The 17276-nt window shown below is 43.8% G+C and overlaps 1 protein-coding gene across 5 annotated transcripts in view; it reads left to right on the top strand.

The window, feature by feature from the left end:
- The window catches only part of LOC138824778 (SLIT-ROBO Rho GTPase-activating protein 3), a 195941-nt gene that overhangs the window by 91391 nt on the left and 87274 nt on the right, over window positions 1-17276 (top strand). For all 5 annotated transcript variants that reach the window (XM_070019014.1, XM_070019012.1, XM_070019011.1 and 2 more), the window contains exon 2: window positions 16545-16737. In XM_070019014.1, the coding sequence (XP_069875115.1) occupies window positions 16545-16737 (193 nt within the window). The remainder of the gene's footprint in view (window positions 1-16544; window positions 16738-17276) is intronic.

Below are 17276 nucleotides of genomic sequence, written 5' to 3'. Positions count from 1 at the left end.
TCACTGGAGTCTTGGGCAGTCACAGTCATTTGAGGGCTTGGGAGCTTCAGTTTCTTGCCTGAAATGTGGAAATGCTATCTGTGCTGTCCATCTCCCATAATTACACAGAATTCATTCATCTCTTCCCCAGTGTACTTGGAGCTTGAGAAAAGGACAAAGTGCTGTGACATGGGAAGTGAGAGTCCTCCCGCATAAGCACTTGGCCAATTGTGCCAGCAGGGGTGTGGGGCTGTGGAGAGGTCAGTGAGACCAGGAGCCCACACGCTGGCCCCACACCCCAGGCTCCTGACCTAGGATTGTACTTTGGGGCCCCAATGAGCTCTCATAAATAATGGATATAAATGGATTTTTAAAAGTGCCAGGCATTATGTAGTGGTAAGGTATTATTAGGAACCGGTACAACCTGTGCCAAAGTAGCTATTTGAGAAGTCTGGCTTCACCCTGTGGCACTTCCTCTCTCCCCATGATGAGATGGCTAGGAGAAGGCTGTTCTGAAAAGATGGATCCATGGTCCAAGAAAATGACAAGCACGGCTTGCTAGGTGTTCTTTTTTTGCTGCATGAACCCTGGAAAGCCCTGCATATAAAATTGCTAGTGATTATTCCTCCATTTCCTCTGAATAGAGAGAGGTTGTGCATGATGAGTTCCCTAAGGCGTTTCTGTTTCCAGTCCCACTTGGTGCCCCCCGCCTTTTTTACTGTGCTGGTAGGTAGGTCTTGAACTCAGAGTCTCCAGCTCTTGCGTGGCTTTTTCCCTCAAGGTCGGTTCTCTACCACTTAAGCCATGCCTCCTTCCACTTCTACCACTTGATCATCTTCTGGGATAAACACCAGTGATTCTGGAGGAGAAGCAGTCATTTCCTCCCTCCAAAAGTTTGTGGCCCTAGGTGATTTGCAACAACTCTGAAATGCAGATGGGAAGTTTACTTGGGCACTGGACCTAAACTAGATACGTGGGCATTTCTTCCACTGGCTCTGGAAGAAGAAAACCAACCCCACTGCAGTGCTTCTCTGGCTCTATGGCCAGGCATGAGGTAGAAGGCACGATTAAGGCCTTTCATTCTCAGACTCAGAGAAGGAGGTTTTAAAAGAGAGGCTTTGACGGATAGGAGGCGCAGAATGTGGTGATATTCTCAGGGTCTGGGCCCCCCATAGGGTGGTGGCCTCTGACCTGCACCTGCACCTGCACAGTTATCTGTAGTCCAAGTGCAAGCTGCTTTTTTTTTTTTTTTCCTCCTGGAGCCTTCATACCTCTCCTGTGGCCAGTACGCTGGATGGTGGTATGGAAACACCTGGCCCAGAGTGTGGCCAGTTCCCGCAGGGCAAAAGGAAGTGCTTGAATGCTTCTCACTGGGAGCACATTGTTATTTTTTTCTTCCCTCTCTCATGAATCATGCTGCCTGGAATCTGCCTGGGGAATGTTCATCTGGCTAATGATCTTGTCCTCAGAACTAGGGAAGCAAGCCGTCACATTGACCAGGCAAAATGGCCGAGATTGGGAGGGGTGCGGGGTGGCTTTGGTCTGGGCTCAAGTTGTAGCTAAGCATGTGAGAGCCAGGACCTGGGGAGCTCCTTCACTGAGCCCCAGTTTCCACAGCCATAAGCTCCTCTGGGTCTGTGGTTGCTGTGAAAGGAGATGAGGTGTCTGAAACTACCTTGCACAGATGGGTTTTGGATGATTAAGCCTTGAGTCTGTGGATCCTTCACCTCACTTCTTTGGTTGCTGCCTTAACCTCACATTCTTCTGCTTTTCAGAAGGGACAGACAAGGTGGAAAGCAGTCTCTAATCTGTAGAAAAACATTTCTCTTTTGTGTTTACTTCTGGATAGAGCACGAAGGAGGGAGTGTCATTGGGCAAGTTATTTAATCTTTCTAAACTTTCAGCTTCACCTTGAAAATGGGAATGGTTATTGTCCTCATGGCTGGAGATTCAGAATAAACATGTATAGTTACTGGAAAAGACTATATTTAGTAATAGCTGAGTTAACGCCATAGCTCATACATGTCTGATCTTCCTAGGCTGTGGGCACAGGGGGTCGCAGGAGCATGGAGGGGCTGTGGCCTCAGCTAGGGAGTAGTGATGGGAAGTGGAAAGAACATCTCATAGGGCCAGCACTACAGGACTTTGTGTAACAACCCTGGAGGAAATGCTGGCTGGGATGATCACTGAGATCCCCAGATTTTCTTTCCTTTCCTTTTCTCTTTTCTTTTCTTTCTTCTTCTTCTTCTTTTTTTTTTTTTTTTTTTTGGTTAGTCATGGGGCCTGAACTCTGGGCCTGGGCACTGTCCCTCAGCTCTTCAGCTCAAGGCAAGCACTCTGCCACTTGAGCTATAGCACCACTTCCAGCCTTTTCTGCTTATGTGGTACTGAGGAATCAAACCCAGGGCCTCATGCATGCAAGGCAAGCATTCTACTATGAGCTACCTTCCCAGACCTCCCCAGATTTTCTGAAAGTAGGATTGGGCTAGATCACTTTGCTTCCTGTCAGGGACTGTTGAGGCCTTGTGAACTCCACTTATTTGTGGGGGCTGTGGGCATGAGCCTTATAATGATCATGGTTTTGAACAGGGCTCCCCGACCTGTCAAAGATAAGTTATGGTAGAAAAAAAAAAGATAAGTTATGGTGAAAGGAATGAATGATACCAGCATTTGTGCATCTGCTGTATTTATTGTTGATATTTTATGTATGTCTTCTTAGGGAGTACATTCAGTATACAGAAGGCTTGGTCATAAACCCGAATGCAAAATTCACTGCCATTTGTATCTATTCATATCCCTTCCCATAAGCTGATTCCCAGCAACCTCCCTCATTCAGATGGGTGAACATAAGATAAGTTAGAAGGGAGGGAACCAGCAAGGCAGCAGAAGTTAGAACATGTTGTTATGTTCTTGCCAGAGCACACTGTGCTCACTAGAATGTTGGGGAGGAATGAGTGGAGGCCAAGGAAGAGGATATGGAAAGCCTAGGAAGCTGGTATTCATGACCATGAGATTGCTCTCGGTAGGAGTGGCTCCTTGGCTGGAGATTATTCCTACAGACCTGTGTGTGTGTGTGTGTGTGTGTGTGTGTGTGTGTGTGTGTGTGTGTGTGTGTGTGTGTGTGTGTGTGTGTGTGTGTGTGTGTGTGTGTGTGTGTGTGTGTGTGTGTGTGTGTGTGTGTGTGTGTGTGTACCTGTCCTGGGGCTTGAACTTAGGGCCTAGGCACTGTCCCTAAGCTTTTTGCTCAAGGAGAGCACTCTGCCAGTTGAGCCACAGCTTCACTTCCAGTTTTCTGGTGATTAATGGGAGATAAGAGTTTCATGGATTTTCCTGCCCTGGCTGGCTTTGAACCTCAGATCTCAGCCTCCTGAGTAGCTAGGATTACAGGTATGAGCCTAGCTTTTCCTACAGATTATTGAGCACATATGCTGATTTAGACAGAAATAGGTCACAGAGGTATGTGAGGCTGAGAAAGTGCCCCACTTAGTTGACATCCAGTAAGCTCTCCATGATAGGATGAAGCTCTCTCCAGCTTCTCCACTTTCTGTGGCATTTGAGGTCCACAGTTTGCTTCATAGTAGGACCACAAAAGCAATCCACTGACCAACTGACCTACAGCAGTAAAGTCATATGGCCAAAGTTTCACAAAGAGTTATTGCCTAATCAGGGAGTAGAAAGAACCCACTATACTATGCTGCCAAGGGATAAGCTATTAAACACAAAGCATTTTTCCTCTTTGGTAACAGAACCCAAGACATGAAATAGGAGTTTGGCAGAGAGCTCCATATTACATCCAAAGAAGAAGTAGATTTATATTAGGGTAGTAAGTGCTTTCTTTGAACCCAAGTATGAATGATAGAATTCTAGTTTGACTGTGGAAATTTGCTACAACATTGGGAGAGATGTCTCAAGGGATCTGTGAACTTTTCCTCTTTGGTAGATTTGTGTCAATATGACAGTGAGCATTTAAAAATGTGTACTAATTGGTAGGTAGTGGGCTCTTAGTAATAGGAAACATAAAGGAAGATCCCATTTAATTATATAAAGTTTTGACTGCTTACAGAACCCTTCCATTACCTAATTTGACTTTGCCTCAGTTCTCAGATAGGTTGCATTAATCCCCATTTACAGAAGGGGTTAATACCTTGTGGAAGGACAGAAATGATTTTTATTCGTGTCTAAGTTTGAATATGAATTAGTCTGCTATAATTTGGATCTCAGATGTCCCCAGAGGCCCACATGTTAAAGGCTTGCTCCCCTAGCCTGTGGTACCATTGAGAGTTGGAAGCTTTAGGGGTGGGATCTAGTAGGATGAAGCCAAGTCATTGGAAGAATGCCCTTGAAAGAAATACTAGGATCCTGCCCCCTCTCTGTTTCTTTTTGTTTTGTGGTTGCCATGAGATCAACGATTTCCTCTGCCATATTCTCCAACCTTGATGCGCTACTTCACTAGAGCCCCAATGCAGTGAGTCAAGTGACCATGGCCTGATGTCTGAACATCATGAACCAATATGAATTTTCCTCCTTTTAAATGTATTACTCTCATATATTTGTACCAGACCAGGACATGTGCATATTTTGACATTATCTACTACTATAAGGCTTATCAGTCCTTATTAAGCCACTAGACAATAAAGACTTTGTCTTTTTCCCCCCTGAATCCATTCCTCAAAGTTTTCTGGGCTCATCATTTGAGAGAGTGCTTATCTGGTTCCCTTTTGTTGTGTCTTGCTTTATTCTGTCTGTCCTGAGAGGCAGAGATGGTCTCTTGAACAGAATCATTTGAAGGTTTGCTAATTGATAATAATATTTGTTAAATGCTGACTGTACCCTAAATGGACTCTCTCAAATAACCACTAATAGTCCTCAGATACGTAACCTTCATTCTTGTTATGGGATGAATTGAAGTTCTCTTTGAAAAAAAATTGAGGTTTCATAAAGAGAAAACTATATACATTCATGCATGTACACACACACACACACACACACACACACACACACACACACACACACACACACACACACACACACACACACACACACACACACACACACACACACACACACACACACACACACACACACACACACACACACACACACGCAAAATCAGAGCCTTCTTGTTTCTCTTCTCCTTTCCAAAAACCAATTGGCAAGAATTTGCACAGTGGCCAGGGTGAAGTCATGGATCATAACTCACATGGCTTTCCGAAACATAAAGCACTCAGCCTGCTGTAGTGACTTTCCATCCTGTGGCAAGCCTCTGGGAGCAGCAGTTTCAATGTGCATAAAATATTTGGACTTCACTGTGGCCTTGGATATTCTTCCATGTGGCATTCTCATTAGAAGGTCAAGGAAATTCATCCTGTATCCTATTACTGTCAGTTGAATGCACACATGGCCAGAGGCAACTTCTCAATGAAGATTAGCAGCTCTTTTGTGAGTTAATGGGGTCAAGATGGAGACAGCTTTGGGACAGTGAGCACACCAGGCTCTGGATTTGAATCCAGCTTGGCCAGGTCTAAAGTAAAATTTGCTGGGAAGGCTTCCTGGAGTTATATGCTGAAGGTTTATAGATAGTTTACATTGAGCAGCTAAAGAACTCACCATAAGTGATTTTGAATATATTTTTCCAGAGCTTAGGCTTTTTGCATTATTTTATGCTGCATCTCTAACCACATTTTTAAAAATCTGTCTAACCTTAGGGAGTATTTGAGGATGTCACCTCTTACGAGATTCAACTCTACTATGCCCATCTGATCTTCCCAGGGTTTGCTGATATTGAATATTAAAAAAAAAAAAAAACAACCTGACAACTCCATTCATGTTATAAGAGTAATGCCTATTATGTAGGAAACTTAGAAAATACAGTCAAACATATTCAGTACAGAAGTTGGTGACTTATGTTCCATAAGCCAAATTTGACCCATCCCTGATTTTTTAAATAAAATTCTTTTTTTGTGTGTGATATTAGGGTTTGAACTCAAGGCCTGCAGGTGTTCTATTACTTGAGCCACACTCCAGCCCAAATAAAGTTTGACTGGCACAGCTGCATGCATTCATTTCTGTGCTGACTACACTTGTCCTGAATAGTTGTTTGAGAGATCATATGACTGGTAAAGACTAAAATATTTACTCTCTGGCTGCTCATGGAAAAAAAAATAGCTAAGCCTTAGGATAGCACACAAGTGCTGTCTGTAATCCCAAGTTACCCACTACCCAAAAGAAAGAATGGCTAACATTCTGATAGGCATCTTCAGTCTTCCCTCTGTGTGTCGGAAGTTACATCTGGGGAGAGGAAACCATAGTTTTATGTTGTAACCTACTTTTGTTATTTAACAGCATGCTACGAGCATTTCCAGACTATTCTTATGTAACACACATTTTAAACAACATAGAAGTTTATCACATAGATATGCCAGGATTATTTAACCAACCCTCTGTTGCTGTATATTTTTGTTGCATACAAATTTTCACTTATATAACCAAATGCTGTGATAAATTCCTCTCACGCACGCTTTTGTGTCTGTCTCTGACTCCATGGGAAACAACTTCATCCTAGTTTTTTCATGTAGGTATTCCTTGTTTCCCACCACATTTGGAGTTATTTGAGGGCAGGGATCTTATATCCATATTTTCATCTCAATTTTTTTCTGTTGTCTCACACAGATGCAGTAAATAGTCATGAAATGCTTGAGGAAGCTGTGCTTTCTTTGCTACTCACTTTTTAAATGGCATTTTTTTTTCTCCAGAACTAGAGTTTGAACTCAGGGCTTCAAGCTTACTTGGCTGGTACTCTACCTCCTGAGCCACAACTCTAGCCCTTATTTTTGCTGTTTTGGAGATAGAATTTTTGTGTGTGTGCTTAAACTGTCTTCAAACGTTGATTCTTTAGAGCTCAACCTCCTGAGTAGCTAAGATTACAGGCATGAGCTACCAGCTCCTGACTATATACTCTGTAATTCTTCAGTTTTCAAGGTGGTGAAATGTATACTGCATTAGTTCCTAATGGCTGTGGTTGCAAGTTACCACAAACATGCTGACTTAAAACAACATACATTTCTTTTCTCCCAGTTCTGAAAGCCAGGAGTCTGAAACCAATTTTACTAGGCCCAAATTGAGCTATTGGCAGAGCTATATTGTCTCCAGAGTCTCCAGGGGAGAGTCTGTTCCTTGTCAGTCCAGGGATCTGATGGCTGCTGGCATTTCTTGGCTTGTAGCCACATGACTACAATCTCTGCCTCCATAGTCATAATACATTTTCTTCCTCTGTGCCATTCCTCCTTCTTCTATCCTGTAAGGGCATTTGTTGCTGCATGCAGAGTCCATGTTCAGAATCATCTCATTATCTCAAATCTTGAATCATATCTTTAGAGCTCTTTTTTGCCTTCTAAATTAACAGTTGAAGATTCCAAGAGCTAGATATGTATTGGTGGATATAATTCAACCTCCCATGTACATTATTTCATGTATTCTTTTTATTTATTTATATTTTAGGTATTATACTGAGGTTTGAACTTGGCCTCCAGCTTTTGCTCTACTACTGAGCCATGTTTCCAGTCTTTTTTGTGCTGGTTGCTTTTGAGATAGGATCCCATTTCCTGCAAGGGTTTATGCCTGGATCTCAATCTCTCAATCTCTCTCTCTCTCTCTTCTCTGTCTCTCTCTGTCTCTGTCTCTCTGTCTCTGTCTCTCTCTGTTTCTCTGTCTGTCTCTGTCTCTCTGTATCTCCCTCTCTCCCTCTCTGTCTCTGTCTCTCTCTCTCTCTCGCTCTTGCTCTCTGTCTCTCTCTGTGTCTCCTTGGGCCCTATCCCTGAGCTTTTGTGCTCAAGGCTAGTGCTCTACCACTTGAGCCATAACTCTTCTTTCGGCTTTTTGGTGGTTAATTGGAGATAAGAGTGTCATGCTCCTGGACTTCTTTGTCTCTGCTGGGTAATCCTCAGACCTTAGCCTCCTGAGTAGCTAGAATTACACAGGCACCCACCCTTGATCTTCCTATTGTATGCTTCCTGTTGTAGCTGGGATAACATATGCTTGTTACCACACCCAGCTGTGGGTTAAGGGGTCTTGAGAACTTGTCTACCTGGGCCTGACCTCACACTGTTTTCCTTCCATTCTCAGTCTCCTAGGTATCTAGGAGGCTACAGGCATGATCCATTTGTACCTGGCCTTTCACTTACTTGTTTGAAAATATTTGTGAGAGAAAAAGAAAGAAAATATTTGTGAGGCTGGGCGCAATACTGTACATTTTATAGTCCCAGCTACAAGGTGGAGGCAGGAGGATTGCTTGAGCCTAGGAGTCCAGGGTCAGTTTGGGTAACTTGGGGTGAGGAACCAAACTGACACTGGTGCTCAGCGAATTGCCTTTCATTCCAGCAGGGCAGAAAGGACTTGTATATGGAAGACCAAGGGTAAAGTGCTGAGTTCTGATCATGCTGCCAGAAGACCTAGGCTCTGATACCACCATGGGGTGGGGCTCTTGTTTTTTCTCATTCGTGACTAACAGCTTGAACCAATCATTGTCTCTGGACTACTAGTTGCCTGGCATGTTACTCGCATGACTCTATTCTGATGCAGGCAAGGACCCTGCAGAATAAGAAGGGCTAGCTGCCTTTCACAAATAGAACAGATTAGAGAAAACAGTGACTTGTCTGCCCAAGTCTTCACAGTAGACACTTGGCAGAGATAATAGCTTTGTGACCCTGGCTTTGGAGTCCAGGCACTGCTGGATGTGTCCACTGGGCCACACGGTGTCTCCTAGGGTGGGGGATGGAAACCCCTCCCACCCTTCAGGAGTCTAGGTGTTGGTCTGGGCAATGAGGGTCTCCATTATCCTGCTGGGGATTTTTTTGTGAGTGTGAGGGGTCTTAGATCCTGTTCTGCTGGAATTGGAGAGGATGTATGCAAGCCTCAGTGCCATTCCTGGGCTATATTTCACATTTGTGGAAATGAGAAATGTCTATAGAAAGCCAGGATAATAAACGATAAGGGATAAGGCTGTCTAGCAGAAGTCTGTGCAATGATAGAACTGCCTTTGGTTGGTGGCCACAAGCCACTAAAGTGACTTTGAACAGTTGAAATGTAGCACTTACAACAAAGAAATGGATTTTTCATTCTAATTCAGTCTACATAGCCATGTGAAAACAGTGCAATGGTAAAATATATATATGTATATATATATGTGTGTGTGTGTGTATATATATATATATATATATATATTTGAAGCCTTCTATGCATTATCATTTACTAGTTTAACAATACAAGGTAGAGGGTCCCCCCTTTTTGTATTGTGTGTGATAATAGTGATTGAACTTAGAGCCTCATGCTTGCTAGGCAAGCCCTCTACTACTTGAGTCCACACTAAGCCTTTTGCTTTTAGTTTGTTTTTCATGCCTTTTACTTTGAACATATGCATAGAATACAGGCATAGAGTAGCTGGGATTAGAGGCATGCACCACCACACTTGACCCTTAAGTTTTATTATTATTATTTCCATTTGTTTTGCAGGGGAAACTGAGTTCTGGGAAATGAGAACTGTCCAAGCTCTCCCAGATAAATATGTGGCAGGGTCAGGATTTGAACCACTCAGGCAGGTGAACTGGCAGCCTGCCTATACCTTAAAGCTGAGGTTTCCTTCTATCACAGAAGGCCTGAGGTCAAGGTCAGAATACATTGGGATGTGTACATGATGGTCAGGGCCCAGGCCCTGTGCTGATAGTGTTGAGGTGACAGATTGAGCATGTGGAGACAGGAGCTGGAAGTGGGAGTGATCTCTGAATAGGAAGGTGTTAGCATCTCTAGGGGTACACCCTGGTATGGGGTGGGGTCAGGCTGGTCCTGTCTCCCCCATACTTGGAGAAAGGGGAAAAGCTGAGGAGCACTGCCAGCCCAGCTGCAGGATTATCCACAGGGGAGGAAATGATTGATTTTGCTTTTCAGAATGAACACAAATTAGGGTGGGGAGGAGGTCTCTCCAGTCCAAGCAGTGCCAGAAAAATCACTGCACTTCAAAGATAGGGTTCAAGGATTAGACTCCTGATGTGGCCTGGAAAGCTGCATTTATAAGTGCTCCTGTGGTTACACTCTGGCTTCTTTCTTAATCCAAGAGGGCCATCTGCAGGCTGGGGACAGAGACCCCTGGGGCATCTTGGTTTACCCAACTGGTCAGACCTGTTAAACCAGGCTACAGGCTTGGCTGCAGGTTTCTGGCTTTGTGTCCTCCCCACCCCCACCTCTGTCCTTTTCTGCTATGGAAAGTTTCAATCATGGCCCAAGTAAAGTAAATCATAGAACTACCCCCTTTTTCATATCCATCCCTACAATGAAAACTTCATCTGCTTTTTAAATAAATCCTGTGAATCTCTCTTAATCCCAGACCCCCAATGTGAGCTTTTCAGTCCTCTCTCCCACTAAAGAAAGTATCATGACTTGTTACAGATTGTGTACATATATCGAAATGCCACATTGTACCCCTTAAGTATGTACAACTACTATGTGTCAGTTCAAAAGCATACTGATTTTAAAAAGAAAGTCTCAATCAGAAGATATTCCTACACATGTGCAAAATGATAATAAATGATTATAAAGAACTGAAGTGTATAGCGAGAGAACTCTATAGAAATGTGTATCTTCATGATCTTTTTAGCAGTACTGGGGTCTGAACTCAGGGCTTTGTGCTTGCTAGACAGGCACTCTACCATCGAGTCACACTCCTGACCTGGTGTGATGATCCCAGATATGCAGAGACACATAGGTAAGAGGATTCTGTTCAGCTGCTTGGCTGAGCAGAAATATGAGACCCTGTCTGAAAGTTAACTAAAAGCAAAAAGCGGGCCAAATTGTGTAACTCAAGTGAGAGAGCAAACTGTTACTAATAAGGAAAACTTCACAGGGAAGAGGGGATTTATAAGAACTCTGCACTTTCTGATTAATATTTTAGTAAACATGAAATGGTGCCATAAATAATCTACTGGTTTAAAAAGCACAAATTCTAGTTACATTGGCTACAAAGACTCTCAGTTCCTTCTTGTGAGGCCATGGTTATAAGGGGCAGCCCTGCCATAGGTGCCAACGTGGCACAGTGGCCTTAAGTGAGACTGTTGCCTGGCAAGCCAGAAAGAGAATGACAGGTAATGGGTTCACAGGTATAGATTTTTGGAGCTTTGATTGCCAGACGAATTTGACTTTGGTTCTATAAGCAATGGTGTGCTGTGGAGAATGGTATCGGGAGAGTGACACAGAGAACTCTGGGCTTCAGTAGACTTGGGATGCAGTACTGTGACCTCTGCTCTGGGCCTCTTTCCCCAGCAGGTGCAGTGAGGAGGCTTTACTGAGGCATCAGCGAGGTTACCCTCAGTGCTGCGGCTCTGAGATCAAAGACTGTTCCTACTTTCAAACCTCTTTTCCCTTCCCCATTCCTGTTCATTTTTTCTGTCACTCTTTGCTGTGCTGTGGCTAGATCTATCCCCTGGAGGGAATGCCTGCTGCCTTGGGAACACTTTTTTTCTTTTTAATTTATTTTTCTCTCTCTTTGAAATCTTCAAGAAGAGCCAAATCTGTGCCCGCTTCTAAGCAGCCACTTGGAAGGAAGTTTGAAGTCAGGAGACCTGTCATGACATCCCTCAGGGTTACAGAGTAGGGTTCCTGCCAGGGCCTCTGCTTGCTAGACAGACTCTGAACTGTCCAGACTGCTGGCAGATTCCATGCTCGGCCTTGCCTGGAAGCCTCCAGCTGGTTCTATGCATTGGGGGAAGGTTTCTCTGCTCTTTCCAAAATGTCTCCTGTCATCACAGTGTGATTTATGAGCATTTCCTTCAAAATATGAGAAAACTGGCTCCTGAAGATGCCCTGTATTAGAGGAGGCTGAGCATTTCAAAGAAGCAATATCTCCCTAGATCCCCATCTTCTTAGGCAAAGGGGGCAAGAGGTGAATACAGATGAAAAACACAGGCCACGGAGGTCTGTAGGATCTATGACAGCATCGAGAGCAATATTGTCACTAAGGGATGCGACTTTCCTAGCTCTGCTTTGAGCTTCTTTCTCACAGAGGGTGGGTACCTAGCAGCATACTGTTGCTGGGAATACTATATAGCTTACTTCGAAGAAGGATCTACAGAGCATGGTGCTGGATCCGGAACAGATACGCACTCTTGAAATGCTGGAGACTCTTTTTTTTTTTTTTTTTTTTTTATAATTTAACCTTTTATTTTTTATTTATTTATTTTTTTGGGTCCAGTCGTGGGCCTGAACTCTGGGCCTGGGCGCTGTCCCTCAGATCTTCAGCTCAAGGCTAGCGCTCTACCACTTGAGCCACAGCGCCATTTCTGGCTTTTTTCTTTTTGCTTATGTGGTGCTGAGGTATCGAACCCAGGGCCTCATGCATGCAAGGCAAGCACTCTACCACTGAGCCACCTTCCCAGCCCCTGTGGAGACTCTTGTAACCATGGATTTAAACAGTGTTAGTATGGCAGGGTGTGATCTTGTGGGAATGCTGGTACTTCCATTGCATTCTGGCAGTGGGCCACCTACTACATGTTATCTGTGTAGCTCTAGTCAGAGAACAGAATGTGACCTTGGGCAAGTCCCACATCTTGGTTGACTTAAAGCTTTTATTTCTTCATCTGCAAACCAGATGATACTATTCATAAAAATGTAAGGGTCTGATATGTGTGGTGGGTAGTGTGTGGGTGGTGTCTGGTGTATGTGGTATGCACTTTGTATATTCTGTGGGGTGGTGTGTGTAAGGTGGATCTCTCTTTCTTTCTCTGTCTCTGTCTCTGTCTCTCTCTGTTTTTCCAGTCCTGCACCTGGGCACTATCCCTGAATATATATATATATATATATATATATATATATATATATATATATACACATATATATTCATATATACACATATATATACATATATATGTATATATATACACATATATATACATATATATTCTATTTTTTTGAGTAGTTTTTTTCTGAGTAGTTCATTGGAGATAAGAGTCCCACTCACTTTCCTGTCCAAGCTGCTTTGAAGCCCTGTCCTCAGGTCTCAGCCTCCTGAGTAGCTAGTATTATAGGCATGATCCACTGGGGTGCCTGGCTAGCTGGATCTCTCACTTAGTACACTTGAGCAAAGGCACTTGATAAGGGTTTATAATTAGTGCTGCACAGATATTGATGTTCAAGCATCCTATTTTGTGCTGACACAAGCCTCTCCCTATCACACCCTCCCCACCCCAGAGCTTTCCTTTGAGGAGCTAGGTAGCCACATCTGAAAATGAAATATCTGAAAGAGTGAAAACCACCACTTCCACACTGGCAGGGCAGTCTAAGGTAGCTGTGGGTCCTGAGAGAGTTCAGAAGAGGGTTGCTAGCCAGTGGCCCAGGCCTTGCTGGTGAAGTAGCTTCTGCCAGGGCTCCGAAGAAAAAGCTTGCAACCTCTTTGCTCTCTATCCTACAGATGAACTTAGTGGGAAAAAATCTCTTTTCCTAATGCATTTTAACTTGATATCCAAAAGGTTTCAGTCTAGGTTTATATAGCTACAAAGAATATGTTTCTGCCATCTTTTAAGTATTGACATTTTAGAATAACATTATACTACTCTCAAAAATGTATCAAATGGAACCTCAGTTACACAGCCATTTCTTATCTGTTCTTGTTGAAGTGTCACAAAAGTGTAAAAGAATGTACAGATCTTAAGTGTGCAACTCAATTTTGATCAATGGTACTAAACCACCCACCCAGATGGAGGTATGGGACATTTCCAGAATGCCAGAAGGCAACTTTGTTTCCCTTCTCAGTTAATACTCTGTCAAAGGTGACTACCACTCTCATCTTTGTCATTATAAACTATCTTTTCATGATCTCATTTGTTTTGGCTGCTTTCCATTAGGTCTATGCATTTCAAGTATGTTGCTTTAAATAGCAGTAGTAGCTCACTCCTCTTCCTTGTGATATAGTATTCTACTAAATGATTATCTCACATTAAAAAAGTCTCTTTTACTGGCAGTGGATACTTAAGGTTGTTTCTACTATTTTGCTGGAAAGCTAGTTCTGTTGCATGTGATTCTTTTGGTAGAATTCCATTGGTAGAATTGCCAGGTTGTAGGATAAATACTGTAATAGATGGTATTCTCTGTAATCCATCAACAATTACCCCAAAAGAGTGAAAAAAATTACATTGTTTCTTTATCTTCTTGAATTCGTTCATGGAATTTTCTCTTGATCCATTTTTATGCTTGAGACTTGTTGGTTATGTTACTTCTTTATTTCTTCCCAAAACATAAATGTAAATTGAATAGATACTTCAAATTTACCCTTGACCATACAAATCTAATGATCTTTCTTTTGGATTGGTTTATAATTTTAGTCATCATGAATCTACAGCTCCTCAGGATGACATCAACATTTTACACATCTGATTAACTCTGAAATACGAAAGGCAGCATTGTGGAGGAAATGCATGATGGAGCAGTCAGGGCCAGGTTAAAATGCAGATTCTGATTCAAAAGGTCTGGGTTGGGGCTTGAGATCCTGTTTGTCTGTTGTTTTTTCCCTAGCTTTATTGACATTTGGACATTGATAGACAGGTGATTGCACATAGTCAGTGTATACATATTGATGTTCAAGTCCTGTGGTAATGGTTGTGGTGATCCTGCTGGCTCGTGGACCTGTGGCCTCATTTGTTTTGGCTGCTTTCCATTAAACATTAGGTCTATGCATTTCAAGCATACACACTTTGCACAAAAGGGGTTTATGATGCCTTGATAAAAGGAAGATTTACTGATGCTGACTTTTTTTGAATTGTCCTTTTTTTGTAAAAAAATATTCTTATTATTATTAAGGTGTTGTACAGAGGGGTTACCATTTCATATTTCAAGTAATATACACATTTCTCTTTTGGACAATGTCACCCCTTCCTTCATTTTCCCCCAGTTTCCCCCTCTTGTCCCTGCCTACAAGTTGCATAGTTCATTTTGTTCGGAATGTGGACTAAATATCATGAGTGCATTTGTTCACCCTTCAAATTGTCTCTCTCTTTTTTGGACACCCAGATGTTTTAACCACCACACTATAGTCAGATTGTAAACAAGGGAAATATTGGTCTTGCTCCTGCAAAAAGACAAGGCCTCTGTGAAGAGGGAGATGGGAAAGGTGAGCTAGGGGTGGCTCTGTCTAGACCTAGGCGAGATCTCAGAGCAGTTTTTATTTTTTATTTTTTGTCCATTGTGGAGCTTGAACTCTGGGCCTGGGCCCTGTCCCTCAGCTCTTCAGCTCAAAGTGAGCACTCTACCGCTTGAGCCACAGCACTACTTCCTCAGAGCAGTTTTTAAGAGAGAGTAAGAGTAGACCCTGAGGATCCTAGGTGGATTCCCTCTCTCTTCCCTGGACTGCAGGCTCCTCAGGGAAGTCTTTGTGCACCTCCATTTGCAGACTCTCTCTCTAAAGGATGTTAAAAGGATGCTGGCCACCTTTTTAGACAACACCTTTTGGCCAGGTAAGATGGATGTTCCACGGACTGGTTTGAATGGTTTGGAGACGATGTGGAGAGAAACTCCTCAGCAATAATATTTGGGGCTCTGTGGTGATGACTTTGAAATCCATGGTGAGGATCTGGACTTTATCCTCAGGCCACGGGGGGCCCTGGATTCTGAGCAGGTTGCCAGTATGAGCAGAGTATTTGAGACAGATGGATGTTTTGAGAGCTTGTGGGGTGGCTGAGGAGGAGTCCCTCCCTACCTGGGGGCACGGCAGCAGTGACACCATGAGGGCTTGATGATGAGATTGGCTGTGATTTTTAAATTCTTGACTCTCAGCTTCTCAGTTTTTATGCTGGCTGCCCAGACCTGGTTTGATCACTCAGTATTTTCTGAAGTGTGGACTCCATTCTTCTAGTGGCTCTTCAAATGTTTATACATGGAGCTCAAGGTGATTTAAAGCAGAATGCAGGCCTGGCCTCAAATAATGGCTCCCAGAGGGAGCCATATCCTCTTGGCAACCCTCTTGGTTCTGACAGTCCTGGAGAATGTCTTCCTTTAGCACCTCTCACTATGCCACTTCCCTTTTGTTGACAGACAACAAACCACTCAGGTTGAGGGCCTTTGGCAAGCAATAGTCCAGATAGGATTTTGCATAATTATTGTTTTTGTTGAACTCATTTCCTGTGTCCTGGGCTGCAAGGTCATGACATAAACCTAGTCTTTCTCAGCAAGTTCATTCCAGTAAGAATAAATGAGCTAATCTACTAGATCTTAAGGAAGAACTTCATAGCCATCCACCACCACCCAGCCCCAAACTGTACATGTGGATATTTCAGAAATATGGACATGACATGTATGAAGTCAGTTTGGAGCAGTGGCTTAGGCTGAGTGGCAAAAACGGCGTCTCTATCATATCTTTGTGCCTGTGGGCTGCCAAGTAATGTTCAAGCTCAGACCAGCCCTGGGTGGTAGTGGGGGGAGTGGAGGGGTGCTGCTTAGGTTGCTGGGTCTGGGCTGGCATTGCTGGGACAGTTGGGTGGGTCCCGCTGCTGTCCCCACCAGTGGCCTAACGTTGGCCTCCTTGCCTCCTGCAGAGATCCGCACACAGCTGGTGGAGCAGTTCAAATGCCTGGAGCAGCAGTCCGAGTCTCGGCTGCAGCTGCTTCAAGACCTCCAGGAGTTCTTCCGCAGGAAAGCTGAGATCGAACTGGAATATTCCCGCAGCCTGGAGAAGCTGGCTGAGCGTTTCTCCTCCAAGATCCGCAGCTCCCGAGAGCACCAGTTCAAGTGAGAAGCTGGACATGGGTCCAGGAGGTGGGAGGCTGTCGGGCGGGCAGGCAGGCAGGCAGGCAGCCAGACAGACAATGGGTGACAAGGTACGAAGGAAGCCAGACTTTGTGAGGCAGAGGGCATGCATGCAGTGAGGCCCTGGCTCCGAAGGCTCCTTGTACTTCTGGGCCTGCATTGTCCTCATGCATAAAATGCAGGTGGAAATAATTAGAACTAGAGGAGGAAGGGAGAAAGGAGTAACCCCAAGCAAAGTTCTTGTCCCAGACACTAAGTGCCCAGTATTTATGTGACTATTATTAGCCTACCAAGCACCTGGCACACAGCTGTCTCTATTTATGCCTACATGATACCCCTTCTCCCTTAAGGACATTCTGACCCTACCTAGTTGTGCTTTCATCTGGGTGCCAGCCAGCTCCCGTCCAAATTCCTTCAGCACAATGACCTTAACATTCCTTCTCCACTGAGCAGGTACTTGAACCATTCCTGTCTCTTGCTTCCTCCTCAGTACACAGAGGCTTTCTGCCCTTATCTACTCG

The sequence above is a fragment of the Dipodomys merriami genome, unplaced genomic scaffold (assembly GCF_024711535.1).
Source record: "Dipodomys merriami isolate MVZ:Mamm:240054 unplaced genomic scaffold, mDipMer1.0.p SCAF_13, whole genome shotgun sequence".
Lineage (NCBI taxonomy): Eukaryota > Metazoa > Chordata > Mammalia > Rodentia > Heteromyidae > Dipodomys > Dipodomys merriami.
The sequence above is the reverse complement of the archived record's forward strand: the minus strand, read 5'-3'. Positions and strand labels throughout refer to the sequence as shown.